Below are 15,190 nucleotides of genomic sequence, written 5' to 3'. Positions count from 1 at the left end.
GAATATAAACTATTTTATTAAAGTCTTTTAAGTATTATAGTTTTCGTGCAAAATGCTAGACTTGAAGCTAGTTTTTTCAATGTTATTTTTTTCAGTTTTATTTACTTTTTTCAATTTTTTTTAAAGCTGCCAGACTTGAAACTTATATTTCTTTGAAAAGTTTATGAAAACTGCTAGATATTTTTTTTTTCAATTTGAAAAAGTTTATGAAAACTGCTAGACTTAAATCCTGTATTTTTTCAATCTGAATCATACATCAAAATTAAATCTGTTTCTCTGCGAAGTCTGTGTCAATTAAGTAATTTTTCTCAATTTCAGGCGAGACAGTTGAAGTGGCTTTTGAAATCAGTTTCCTTTAGTTTATTTGCTGTTATGTGCAGGCAGAAGCGTGGAGCGTGATAGTTAAGTCCTCTACTTTTTTTTTCAGCCCTTATACAACTTGCATACATTGTTACAAGAATCCTATATTGAGCGTGTTACTAGAATCCTATATTTAGTCCTTTTATCATTAATAAAAGTTTTGTTAAAAAGGCACAGATTACCTGTAACTGTAAATCTCAAAGTTAAGCTTCAAAATTTAATTTATAAACTTTATAGTTTTTTAAAAAATTCAGACTTCAGTGTAATCTCTTGATCTTAAGTATCCATGATTAGTATAGAAAAGTCTGCCAGTTATGTTTCCTTCGGCAATACGTATTTGATAGTTTTTACTTTATGCTAATAACCAAACTTTTCAGGCAAAACAATGGCGTCCACAGCCCTGCCAGCTTATGAGATTACTTCTAGCAAGCACGGCTAAAATTTCCTGAAGAGCGAGCAACCACACGAAGAACAACGCTTTAGTGATCTTGTTTGGACATGCGATGGAAGTAGAAGAGCAGCATTTTACATTATTTGATGGTCGAAGAGCAGCAGTCAACACAGATATGGAACGGTCGAAGAGCAGCAGGAGTCTACGTAAATATGGAATGGTCGAAGAGCAGCAGGAGTCTACGTAAATATGGAATGGTCGAAGAGCAGCAGGAGTCTACGTAAATATGGAATGGTCGAAGAGCAGCAGGAGTCTACGTAAATATGGAATGGTCGAAGAGCAGCAGGAGTCTACGTAAATATGGAATGGTCGAAGAGCAGCATGGAGTCTACGTAAAGATTGGAATGGTTCGCAAGAGCAGCAGGAGTCTACGGTAAATATGGAATGGTCGAAGAGCAGCAGGAGTCTACATAAATATGGAATGGTCGAAGAGCAGCAGGAGTCTACATAAATATGAAATGCAAGATCTAAAGTTGATGGAAAAAATTTTTTTTTTTTTTTTTTTGGGTTATTCGGGTCGAAAGAGCAGCAGTCTCTACGTACCATAGACACTGTTGTTCAAAGATTCACCTTGAAACTGATATCGACGTCTACAATGTATTTACAATATATTCGAATGGTTCAAGTGAATTCAAACCACTAACAAGATTGCCCTCAAAACTTAGGGCACTCTTCTATCGTTAACCAACGTTAGTAGGTTTTTAACCAGACTCCTTAGTCTTCGTTAGATATTATGTCTATATAGGGTATGGAATAAAATTACACAAATAATTTATATTTCCAGGGTATGGTTGATAAATATTACAATATATAACTGCAGGTGACTAGTTGTTGCATACTACAGAAACAGGACACACGGCTCATAATCTAGTTGCTTTATGGCTTTTTCTCCCTTAAAACTCCTCATGGCCCGTCGTTGCCCAATAACACTATACGTTCCAAATGCAGGGCATGGCCACTTCAAGCACTTGCTGCTCCTGATAGCAGCAACTTACTAATCTCGGCGGTGGCCACTCCACTGGAAGCACTTGCTAGTTAGCCAGTGGCCACTCCACTGGAAGCACTTGCTAGTTAGCCAGTGGCCACTCCACTGGAAGCACTTGCTAGTTAGCCAGTGGCCACTCCACTGGAAGCACTTGCTAGTTAGCCAGGGGCCACTCCACTGGAAGCACTTGCTAGTTAGCCAGTGGCCACTCCACTGGAAGCACTTGCTAGTTAGCCAGTGGCCACTCCACTGGAAGCACTTGCTAGTTAGCCAGTGGCCACTCCACTGCAAGCACTTGCTAGTTTGGCAGTGGCATCTTTCGAAAACTTATAGGCTGCAAAACTTAAACATTGCTAGTCTCGCCAGTGTAACTTCATCGCAACCATTTGCCCACTAGCTAGTCTGCAGTAGCAAAACTCTTAACGTGCTGGCTGCAAAACACACATTGCTGATAGCTGCGGTGACACAAAATTGCAGAAACACTTATCCGCTAGCTGGTTTTGCTAATGTGTAAGCTGCAAAGTCTCTTGACTATACTGTTTTTTCCATCTGTCCACCTGCCTGTGGTGGTTGCATATGGTAACACTGCGTCCCGGGCTTTAGATAGTTACGCAATATGCAAGTTTTAGTTAAGTAAATAAAAGGATATCTGGGTGTACATTTGCACCTGAAGTGTTTTAATAATTTACTGTATGCGAATTACACCGTTAATTTTCGAAATAGGATATTGTTATTGTTGAATGTAAGCTGAATGTAATTATCTAAAGCCTGGGACGCAGTGTTACCATACGCAAACACCATAGGCGGGTGGGCAGATGGAAAAAAACCGAGTATAGTGATCATGGTAGTAGCATTTCCTAGGCCCTCCACTGCAAGCACTGGCACGATGGCTGGGTCTTGGAAGTAGTATGACTCTTGATATAGACGTGCAGTTCTCAGAACCTCATATTTCTGATCTTGGAGGTGGTTTTCATCTCTTGGCAGCAAAGATAACAGAGAAACGGATTTCATTGACCTCGACTCACTTTTCGAGTAATACCTCCGCAACTACGTTGAATTCATCTGACTAGTGGAGTCTGTTTTGACGTTCCTCACGAACCTGTAAAATAAAAGTCCTTACTAAATGATTTTAGGGCATTTTTAGTTATAAAAATTTGCATAAAGTCTAAAAGTAACTTAACCAAAAAGTCTCTACAAACCTTCCACAATCAAATTATCCATTGCTCGGTTACTTGAATCAAAGGTTTTAGACCAATTGCAACTATAAGTTCAATTGTAACATAAGAATTTAACTCGGCAAGAAAATTGTGCAGTTTACGTATACATGACAATTTTGCTTCAACAGAATTAAATTAAACAGAACTTAGAAAGTGAAACACCAAACACTGCCCATCATGAGCAATCCTCTCAATATTTTCTTCTCATGAACAATCCTATCAAAATAATCATTTTATCATTTCATGATTATTCAGAGTCACTAAACTAAAAATTTACTAGATAAAGTGTGGTTACACAGTACTGTAGGAGTGATGTATATTTTATTGGAATACAACATTCTTTAAAACTACTGTGATTCAAATTGACCGTCCGTCACAGAATTGTACAAAGAATTTCCAGTCACATAACATGGATTCCCTGGAAAATGACTTTGTGGTTAATCAAAGGTGTGTTTACTTTTGTTCTGTTACTGAATTGGGACTGAATTTAGATTCCAGGATTAATGGTCGCTGAACCGCATTCATTCAAAACAATTCTTATTATTTCTATGTTCTCAAATAATAAGATAATTGTGAATTGCATATTTACATCGCATTTTTAATGTGTTACAAGGGGTCTCAAATATTTCCGACGTTCAGAAAGCTGCTTGCATATTATATTAAACATATACACAACGTCTTAGACTAAGGTTGCGTTCGCACCAAATGCGTCGCGTCGAGTCGCGCTAATTCATGGCAAGTGTCATTTTCGCCGTAAATAAGAATAGGGATGTTAGTGTTTTGTACTTTGTTTTCATATTGCATTTCAGTTTAGGAACGCAAGTTATGTTCTAATAAAATTGTACTCCTTTATATCTTTTTTTCACTTTTATGTAGGAGAAAATGTAATATAATTAAATTTCAGTTCATCTTTTCTTTGTATCCATATGATATACATTTAAAATCTTAAAACTTACCATTAGTTTTTGAAAATGTTTATGGTTGAGTTATATATATATATATATATATATATATATAATATATAATATATATATATATATAGATATATATGTGTGTGTGTGTATATATATATATATATATATATATATATATATATACGCCTTGGGGTGCCCGCCCAGTCCCGGACGCCTGACGGCCTCCCGCCCCCCGTCCCGGGACGCCTAGCGGGCGGCCCCGCCCGGGGCCCCCGTCCCGGGCCCCGTCGGGGCTGGCGGGCCAACGCCCGCCCCCGTCCGGGACGCCTGCGGGCCTCGCCCCCCGCCACGTGACGGGGGCTCGCCCGCCCCCGTCCGGGACGCCTGGCGGGCCTCGCCGCCCCCGTCCCGGACTGGGACGGACCCTCGCCCGCCCCCGGGTCCCGGGACGCCTGGCGGGCCTGCCCGCCAAGTCCCGGGGACCCGCCTGCCCCCGCCCAGCCCCCGTCCCGGGACGCCTGGCGGGCCTTCGCCCGCCCCGTCCTGACCGCCTCGGGCGCCCCCTGTCCCGGGACGCCTGGCGGCCTCAGCCCGACGCCTGGCGGGCCCCACGCCCGCCCCCTCCCGGGACGCTGGGCCTCGCCCGCTACACGCCTCCCGTCCCGGGACCTGGCGGGCCTCGCGCCCCCGTCCCGGGACGCCTGCGGGCCTCGCCCCCCCCCCCGTCCCGGGACGCTGGCGGGCCTCGCCCGCCCCCGTCCCGCCCCTGGCGGGCCTGCCCGCCCCCGTCCCGGGATCGCCTGGCGGGCCCTCGCCCGCCCCCGTTCCCCGGGACGCCTGGCGGGCCTCGCCCGCCCCGTCCCGGGAACGCCTTGGGGGCCCTCCCGCCCCCCGCCCACCCCCGTCCCGGACCCGCCCCCCCTGGGCGGGCCCTCGCCCCCCCGCCCACCCCGTCCCGGGACCCCCTGGGCGGCCTCGGGCCCCGCCCTCCCCCCCCGGTCCCGGGACCCGCCCCCTGGCGGGCCTCCCGCCCGCCCCCGTGCCCGGGAACGGCCTGGCCCGGGCCCTTTCAGGCCCGCCCCCGTCCCGGGACGCCTGGCGGGCCAGCCCGCCCCCGTCCCGACCTGGCGGGCCTCGCCGCCCCGCCGCGGGACGCCTGGCGGGGCCACGCCGCCCCGTCCCGGACGCCTGGCGGTCCACGCCCGCCCCGTCCCGGGACGCTGGCGGGCCTCGCCCGTCCCAGTCCGGGACGCCTGGCGGCCTCGCCCGCCCCCGTCCCGGGACGCCTGGCGGGCCTCGCCCGCCCCCGTCCGGACGGGCCCTGGCGGCCCGCCCGCCCCGTCCCGGGATTCGGAAGGCCTGGCGGGCCTCGCCGCCCCCTCTCCCGGGACGCCTGGCGGCCTCGCCCGGCCCCGGGGGGTCCCCCCGGACGCGTGGCGGGCCTGCCCGCCCCGCCCCCTCCCGGGACGCTGCGGGCCTCGCCCGGCCCCGGGTCCCGGACGCCTGGCGGCCTCCCGCCCCCGCCCCGTCCCGGAACGCCTGGCGGGCCACGGCCCGGCCCCCGTCCCGGGACGCCTGGCGGCTCGCCGCCCCGTCCCGGGACGCCCTGGCGGGCCAGCCCGCCCCCGTCCCGGGACCCTGGCGGGCTCGCCCGCCCGTCCGGGAGCGCCTGGCGGGCCTCGCCCGCACCCGTCCCGGGACGGCCTGGAGGCCTCGCCCGCCCCTCGTTCTCCGGGACGCTCTGGCCGGGCCCTCGCCCGCCTGTCCCGGGACGCCTGGCGGGCCTCGCCGCCCCCGTCCCGGGACCCGGCGGGGCCCTCGCCCGCCCCGTCCCGGGACGCCTGGCGGGCCTCGCCCGCCCCCCGTTCCCGGGACGCCTGGCGGGCCCGCCCCGCCCCCGTCCCGGGACGCCCTGGCGGGCCTCGCCCCCCGCCCCCTCCCGGGACACCTGGGGGCCTCGCCCGCCCCCGGTCCCGGGACGCCTGGGCGGGGCCGGCCCGCCCGCCCCCGTCCCGGGACGCCTGGGCGGGCCTGGCCCGCCCCCGTCCCGGGACCCGGGGGCCTGGCCCCCCGCCCGCCCCGTCCCGGGACCCGCCTGGGCCGGGCCACGGCCCGCCCCCCGTCCCGGGACCTGGCGGGGCCTCGCCCGCCCCCTCCCCGGGTGGACGCCTGGCGGCCCACGCCCGCCCCCGTCCCGGGACCCTGGGCCGGGCCCCCCCGCCCGGGCCCCCGTTCCCGGGACGCCTGGCGGGCCCTTCGCCCGCCCCCGTCCCGGGACGCCTGGCGGCCTTAGCCCCCCTGGTCCCCATCATACACACTACCTTTGCTTAGTCTTAGAACCAGAATATACCACTGACTCCTCGCAATTCTTCTGGGGCTTCTTTGAGTCCTTTCACTTCTCTTGGGGCTTCTCTCAATCATTTTACTTCTCCTGGGGCTTCTCTCAATCCTTTGCTTCTTCTCCTGGCGCTTCGCCAATCCTCTCATTTTCCTCACGCTTTCTTCAATCCCCACATTTTCCTTTCCCTCTCACGAATTAATCAAATTCATAACAAAACATTTTACCATATTTATTTCCCTATAACTTCAACTTCCTACAACGATCAACAAACCAAACTTATTACAAATAAGCACTCAACTTTCCCTACAACAAACATTCTCTTCAAATTTTTCACATCTAATCCGTCTTTGTCAGGCCAGCCTCATTCCTTCAAGATCGCCCCATTCCTTGAAGATCGCGCCATTCCTTCAAGACCAACAGCTGCTCCTTCAGTTTCCAATTGCCTTTCTCCAGGCCTCTCTTTTTCCCCTGCACCTTCTTCACCTTGTAAACCAATTTCTCCTTCACTCCTCACAGCTGTCCAACCTCATCTTCCCCTTTTTCCTTCTGTTCGCCCTGGACACCGGTCTTCCTCTCCAGCCACCATTTCCTTTCTCTACAAGGCATGTCACCTCCTTCCGCTTGAGTTTCGCAGCCTCAACTTCACACTGGAGTCCACAATTTTCCCTCCTGAGGTCTTCAACTTCCTTCTGCAAGCGCTCCAACCTCACCTCCACGTCTTTCCTGCCGGATTAGCGCTTTTCGCTCGCGTCCTTTTGTTCCTGGATGAGCCTCGCCATCCTCGCCGCTTCTTCGTTTTTTAACTGCGGCTCTTTCTCCTTCTGTCCTACGAGTTCCTCTTGCCTCTCAACCTGGCTGTTTGCCTCTGCCAACCGCACTCTTAGTTCCCTTATCCTCTCACATAGGGCATCGTTTCTCTACCCAATTTCCTTTGTCTTTTCCATCAGCTGCTCATTTTCATCTGTCATCTTGACGATCTTGTCTTCCAGCTGCCCATTTTCCCTCTTTTCTTGGTCGTTCTCCCTCTTCAGCAACAACGTGACATCTTCCAGCGAGTAGGCCCTTTCTTGCCAGGCCTGCTGTTTGTAACACCTCCTCAGTCATCTCGATCACACGAGAGTGTTCTTCCCTTCCGCCCGCCTTCTGAATCGCTTCATTCTTGTCGAGCCTCTGTTGCAGCTGAACAATTATCCCGTCCAAGTTTACCTGCTGCTCTCTCTGGCACCGGATGGTGTCTCGCCAACCCGCAATTCTCTCCTTCACTTCCTTCTCCTTGGGCTGTTCAACTCCATCAACAGTAGTCAGGGAGTACTTCACCAGTCAATAGGCAGCCACAATAAACAACATGACTATACCTGCGTTAGACTTCTCTCCGAATTTCGAACAATGTCTCGACATACCAAGTTCACATAATCTCCTCTCATTCTCTCTCGATTTTTCGTTCATTTTCTATATTCCACGACAGATATTTCCATTTATCAAAATATAGCAGGAAATATTCAGAACATTTATTTAACTCTGCCTTGTCTCTTGGTGTTATAAATTGCTAAAATCTCTTTCTCACTCTCAGGGATTTTTTGCAGTACGTATCTTCTCTCTCTCTCTCTCTCTCTCTCTCTCTCTCATCTTCAGCATCGTCTCTCTCTCTCTCTCTCTCCTCTATCCCTCCTCTCATCCTCTCTCAGTTACGTATCTTCTGTGTCCTGATAGCTCTCTCTCTCTCTCTCTCCTCTCTCTCCATGCGGGATTTTTTGTTAATCTTATCTGTTAAAATAAATTTGGGGATTTCCCTTTATTTACCTTTTTGTCTATAAGAAAAACAATACTACTTACAGGCGGGCAATTGCAACTTAGGGGAAAAATGGCCATTTTTCTAAGGCAAGTTTCATTTTTATTGAATTTTACAGGATACCTAATTAAAAGATACAATTCTAAACGAATTAGCCGAAACATCGCGAGAAATATATATATATATATATATATATTTATATATATATATATATATATATATATATATATATATATATATATATATATATATATATAACTCAACCATAAACATTTTCAAAAACTAATGGTAAGTTTTAAGATTTTAAATGTATATCATATGGATACAAAGAAAAGATGAACTGAAATTTAATTATATTACATTTTCTCCTACATAAAAGTGAAAAAAGATATAAAGGAGTACAATTTTATTAGAACATAACTCGCGTTCGTAAACTGAAATGCAATATGAAAACAAAGTAGAAAACACTAACATCCTTATTCCTATTTTCGGCGAAAATGACACTAATAGCCATGAATTAGCGCGACTCGACGCGACGCGTTTGGTGCGAACGCAACCTTAGTAAGACGTTGCGTATATGTTTAATATAATATGCAAGCAGCTTTCTGAACGTCGGAAATATTTGAGACTCCTTGTAACACATTAAAAATGGGATGTAAATATGCAAGTCACAATTATCTTATTATTTGAGAACATAGAAATAATAAGAATTGTTTTGAATGAATGCGGTTCAGCAACCATTAATCTCCTGGAATCTAAATTCAGTCCCAATTCAGTAACAGAACAAAAGTAAACACACCTTTGATTAACCACAAAGTCATTTTCCAGGGAATCCATGTTATGTGACTGGAAATTCTTTGTACAATTCTCTGACGGACGGTCAATTTGAATCACAGTAGTTTTAAAGAATGTTGTATTCCAATAAACTATGCAGCACTCATACAGTACTGTGTAACCACACTTTATCATCAAATTGTTTTAAAACTGAAAATTTCATAGAGATGATGAAAATTTGAATTCCATTTTCAAGTGTTCAGTCATTGACTAATTAATTATGTAATATACTACAGGGTGTTTCGAGATTAGAGCCCCCCCGTCCCACTCCACAGAACAAATGGAAAGTTATGAAGTTTTCTGCTATAGGCTATCTCCAAGTACATTATCCTAAGATTCTATTAAGTCATTTTTTATTTTACATTTCTTGTATTTTCAGACTGAGTGACGGAGTTAGATACAGCCATGGCTAACAACTTGGAGGAAATCAGATGGATTGACCAAATCCGGGCTATAACCTTCAGAGAGGCCAGGGATGCTGGCGCATCCTTCATTTCACGTTCCTGGATAGCTAAATTACATTAAAAGAGATGAATCCTTTGTTAAAAGAAACTGGAACAAAAATCCATATGACTGTCATCGCAAAAAGAGTGAGAATCCTGTAAGGGCTGAAGTCCTTTCTCAGGAGTCAAAAGACATCATAACTGAGGCATTGGGTAAACCAAGAAAGTCTTTATGTAAATTGGCGCTTGAACTAGAAACAAAAAGGGGAAAGAAGAGAAGTTATAGTGCTGTATATCATGAGTTGAAAAAATCTGGTATCAAGCCATTTCATGTTATCAGCAAGCCCAACATCACGCAGCAACAGAGAGAAACCGTGCATGGTTTTGTGGTTCATTTCTTAAAGATTGGGATGAAGCTGACTTTCTCCATGTTGCCGCATCAGATGAATTCTTCATTTACACAGTCAGGAAGCTAAATAAAAAAAATTATATCATTTGGGCTGCAAAATTGGATGATATCAGCGATGACGTGCGCTATCGCCAAGTTGTGAAATTTCCTGAACGTTTGGTAATTTTTCTCCATTTCACAGCCAAACGGTTAATGTGGATCATCAAAGAAAAAGGACAGTCATGGAATGGTGAATACTTCAGAGAAACTGTGCTTACTGGTGGAGTATTTTCTTTCCTCAAAGATTCTGAAAATGTGTTATCTGTTGAAGAAATCACATTTTTGCATTATAAGGCACCATGTTTCAAGGCTCTTCAGACACAGGAGCTGCTTCGAAACAGTGGTATCGATTTCTTCTCGTCAAGTGAATTTCCAGGTAGCTCCCCTGACCTTAATGTGTGTGAAAACATTGGTAGTATCTTAAAGGATCGTGCTGAAATGCGTACAGTGAACTATGATGGTATACCAAACCTCGACGACCTGCGAAGAGAGGTGACCGAAGTGCTCAGGGAAATGGAGTTTGAGTCTCAGCTTTTTTGCAATTTACTGAAATTATACCCCTCAAGAATGCAATGCAGGCTGTAGTACAGGCAGATGGAGGCCACACAAAATATCAAATACTCAAAGAGCAACTTAAATAAATACCTGTTCTGAATTACTATTGTTTTTGTCCATATCAATTTTAGTTTATGCTGTAGAGCGGGTGGGGGGGCGGCTTTAATTTCGAAACACCCTGTATATATGTTCATACAAACGAGTAACCTACCTATCATATTGGATATCATTTCTATTGCTATAGAATGCATCCACCTACAATTCCAGTACCTGTTATTTAGTATAACACTGAACTGTCTTCTCTACCAGAGAGAGAAAAACGACAGTTACATTTCCTTTGAACTTGAGAGCACTTTTTTTTTTACCTGGTGCAGTAGTTTTCATCAATTGAGACGCAATAATCCATATTTAAGATATTTAATTATATAATTAATTTTGTCTTAAGACCACTAAACTAAACAAAAACAAGAAAATGCTGGCACATATCATAATCATACAAACTCACATTGTTAAGAATGCAGAAGTCTGTAGAAACAGTTATGTAGGGAATATATTAGCTGGGAAAATCTACTAATAGCGTTATGGTAGATGAAGGCGAAGCAGAGGTAGAGAGAGAGGTAGAAATTGAACGCAAAATAGGATGTTTGAAAAGTAAGACCCATAAAACCAGCGCCTTCGACACAACAAAATGTGATGAGGCAAGTTGTAAGTGTTGAACCTTGACCCATCAAGTGGGTGGTTACGATGGATCACAGCACCCACTAGGATTCGCCCAAGGGTGGGACCGGAAACAGTAGGCGTTCAAGTTCAACCAATTAAGAATAAATAGGATGTTCTCCAGTTGAAAAGGAGGAGGAGTCTGATTTATCCTTATTTTCGATTGCTTATTGAAAACAAACTAATGATGACATATGACAGGGAACAAATTTTAATCTGTCCTGGGTCCTGAATCAAATATTGGGGCAAATACAATAGAAGCTCAACTTCTCACTGCATAAAGAAAACATAATTTCAGGTCTATTTTAAATGTATTATGATGCAAACAGATATTACTATAGTAAATTCACATCACCGGTGCATCTGATGTCTAGGCCAGTCCCTTACGACACTCCTGATTGGCTGTTGATAAGCCAATCACGGTGCTGGAAACTCTCAGTCTCTCTCAAGAGTTCACATAGGCAGGATGTATGTTCCACCTCTCATGAGGGATACGTCTTTCAAAAGCATCCCTCAGGAGAAGTGGAACATACATCCTGCCTATGTGAACGCTCTAGCCTTGTCATTGGCTTATCAACAGCCAATCAGGAGCGTCATAAGGGACTGGCCTAGACATCAAATGCACGGCTGATGTGAATCTATTATGGATTGAATAATGTGCACTACTAATTTTACTTCAACATAAATGTCATAGATGACATGATAATGGATTGGCGATCTGGGAAGATAGAATACTTAGTCCGCATAATTATGGTTGCCACTTGATCTTTACGAGTTTTGCAGAGATGCAGGTATATAATATTATTAGAAGTTTCATTGTCTATGAAACGTGAGCTCCAAAGATGTATTTTTGAAACTCTGGACATTACCTTTGTACATAGCAAATTAATTAAAAGCGAGAATTCTGGCATTGAAAATCCTTCGTTGAAAACACTGAGTATCGCACTTGTTTAGCGTACTACCTACTAGCGATAAAAACTGTATCCCATAGGAGATTGTGGAGGTAATTGATCACTTGTTTACTGCACCTATTCGTAGGATATGATGATCATGAACTTCACACACAGGGATTTGAACGATTTATATCAATTTCGTTATACATAAGGTACATTACTATATATATATATATATATATATATATATATATATATATATATATATATATATATATATACAGTAGTACCTCGAGATACGAAAGGCTCAACTTACGAAAAATCCAAGTTACGAAAGCAAAGACGAAAAATTTTACTGCTCTACATACGAAAAGTTTTCAAGATACGAAAGGTTTCTGAAAGTCCGAGATTCGCCCATAACAATTTTGAAACTCGCGCCGCACGCCGCCATCTTAGTTATAGTAGACTCGCCACCATCCTCCTGCTCTCCCATTGGTTCCTGATGCTAGCCAAGCCATGAGATCCTTCTCTCTAATTGGACAGCATCCCTCTCATCATGCATCTTCTATACATACGTACTACGTGTTGGCGTGCTTTACCTCGGCCACTTCGCACCCGAAACTTTACCGTACGCAATCGGCATTCGTTCGCTCCAACGATTTCGTTTGGTAACGTAAATTCATTAGTGATTTCGTTGCAGTACGTACATATTATCGTGTTGTGCTACTTTATCGTGTTGTGAGAACGTAACTTAATTACGTACAGTACATAGAGTCATGGGTCCCAAGAAAGTTGCTGAAGTTCACAGAAAGAAGAGAATGCTTTCTATGGAGACAAAAATGGAGATAATAAAAAAGTATGAACCTGGCTTGCGGTTGAGTGTGATCGCTAAGGAATACGGCCGAAATCCGTCGACGATAGGCACCATCCTTAAGCAGAAGGAAGCCATCAAAGCAGCTACACCTTCCAAGGGCGTCACTATTTTGTCCAACAAGAGGAGCCATGTGCATAATGAAATGGAAAGGCTGCTTCTTGTATGGATCGAGGACAAAGAAATCGATGGTGATACGATAACCGAGACGGCAATCTGCCAGAAGGCCAGCGCTATTTTCGGCGATTTGATTGCCCAAGCCAAAGACGACGGCGGAGAGGGGACATCAACGGCAACCCCAGAGTTCAAGGCTTCTCATGGGTGTTTCGAAAAATTCCGTAAACGGACTGGCATCCATTCGGTGGTGAAGAAATTGAAATTACGTAAACTATAAAAAAGTAAAACAAAATGTAAAAATCAAAAAAAGACAAAATAAATTTTATTTTAAGTTTTCTGTAAAGTTAAGTTTTACAGTTTTGTTAATGTGTTTTGTAAAGTTTAGTTTGTTTTTCTGACATTTTTTTATGTGTTTCGTAAAGTTAAGTGTACGTATCTGCCGTTTGTCCTCCTCCTCCTCCTCTGCCGCCACTTTCGGAGATAGCCTCACTCGAAAGGTAAGCTTCGACATTTTACGTTACAGTAATAATATTTCTTGTACACTAATATACACTTTATTTACAGGTTTGGATTTTTATTCTTAATTTAGGTAATGAATGGTCCAAATTGTTGCAGTATTTCATTGTTTATAGGTCAATTTAGCTTTATTATGAAATTTAATGGGGTGTTTTTGGAGGGCTTGGAACGGATTAGCCATTTTACATGTAAAATGTGTTCCAAGATACGAAAAACTCATTATACGAAGGCCGCCTCGGAACGGATTAATTTTGTATCTCGAGGTACTACTGTATATATATCATATATATAGATATTATATATATATATATAATATACATATATATATAGATATATATATATATATATATATCTATTATTATACACACATACATACATGCATATATAGACATATATATGCAAGCATATAAATTTTATTTATATATACATATATACAAATACATATACACATATATATACATATATAATATATATGTATACTATATATACACATATATATATGTATATATATATATATATATATATATATATATATATATATATATTATATATATATATATATATATATATATATATATATATAGGTATATATATATATATATATATATATATATATATATATATATATATTCATACATACATATATATACATTCATACAGTATATATCTATATTACATATTTATATACATTATATTACATATATTTATATACAATGCACTGTATATATATACATACATACATACATATACATATACCTATATACGTATATATAAACATATATATATATATATATATATATATATATATATATGTATGCATATATATATATATATATATATATATATATATATATATATATATATGTATATATATATATATATATATATATATATATATATATATATATATATATATGTATGAGACAAGTATTATTTTTTCCTTTCTTATTTGTCCCAGATATATTTGCAGATAAGTTTGTAATAAGCATAACAGCATTTATGTATCAGTATATAACTCATTAAATCATATAGGAAATAATTTTATAATATATTAACAGATAGATATACATTAATCATATCACCGTCATATTCTGATAAGAGTCTTATCTTTTATAATATTGTATTTGAATGAGAAATTTTTTATTAGTAAAAAAAAAATATTGCAATTTGTATATGATAAATTTACATGAATGCACCATGAAGATATTGCTGCTGAAAATGCAGATGCGGAATCCGCATCGGCATACAAACTTGGATAGCTTGCCCGTAGACTTTTTATCCCGCATAGCAGACGAAAATTCCGCACTTCGGCAACACCGATGGCCACGTTGCTCTGGAAGGTTTCAGTCTAAAAGCAGTACAAGGAGGACGAAACAAGGTGTTAAAAATTAGGTATAAGCGTCACTGGAAAACGTGTGGGGCCATCTGTAGTTCTGTGGCTTAATTAATTCATTTATAAGGTTATTTGAACAAAGAAATTATTAATCTACCTTTTATGCTCAAGAATTACCAATATCACAGCCACTTTAGTTTTATAATGCCAAAATAAAATCCTACTTGGAATTAAGGTACAATTATTCAAAACATATTTAGCCATATATAATTATCATGGATGTGTGCGTGCATGTACAGAAGTATATAAATGTACTTTTTTTCAAAATAGCCAAATCATAACCACAACTTGACATTTTAAGGATTACGCTAGTTTATGTGACAAGAATTATGACAGAAAACGAAAC

General features: G+C 43.3%; 1 protein-coding gene across 1 annotated transcript; it reads left to right on the top strand.

The window, feature by feature from the left end:
• Positions 1 to 863: 863 nt before the first annotated feature.
• On the top strand, positions 864 to 7,003 carry LOC135207443 (basic proline-rich protein-like). Its single transcript, XM_064239169.1, has 3 exons — positions 864 to 994; positions 4,178 to 5,807; positions 6,785 to 7,003. The coding sequence occupies exons 1-3, from the start codon at positions 864 to 866 to the stop codon at positions 7,001 to 7,003; spliced, it is 1,980 nt and encodes a 659-aa protein (XP_064095239.1).
• The last annotated feature ends 8,187 nt before the right edge of the window (positions 7,004 to 15,190 follow it).

The sequence above is a fragment of the Macrobrachium nipponense genome, chromosome 32, assembly GCF_015104395.2.
Source record: "Macrobrachium nipponense isolate FS-2020 chromosome 32, ASM1510439v2, whole genome shotgun sequence".
Lineage (NCBI taxonomy): Eukaryota > Metazoa > Arthropoda > Malacostraca > Decapoda > Palaemonidae > Macrobrachium > Macrobrachium nipponense.
The sequence above is the reverse complement of the archived record's forward strand: the minus strand, read 5'-3'. Positions and strand labels throughout refer to the sequence as shown.

Bases quoted from the DNA above. Each gene is read 5' to 3' on its own strand.
- LOC135207443 (XM_064239169.1), top strand. From the start codon at position 864: ATGGAAGTAGAAGAGCAGCATTTTACATTATTTGATGGTCGAAGAGCA. The intron at 995-4,177 runs GTAAATATGGAA...CGGGACGCCTAG, and splicing joins GAAGAGCAGCAGGAGTCTAC to CGGGCGGCCCCGCCCGGGGC. The intron at 5,808-6,784 runs GCGGGCCCGCCC...CACTCCTCACAG, and splicing joins CCCCGTTCCCGGGACGCCTG to CTGTCCAACCTCATCTTCCC.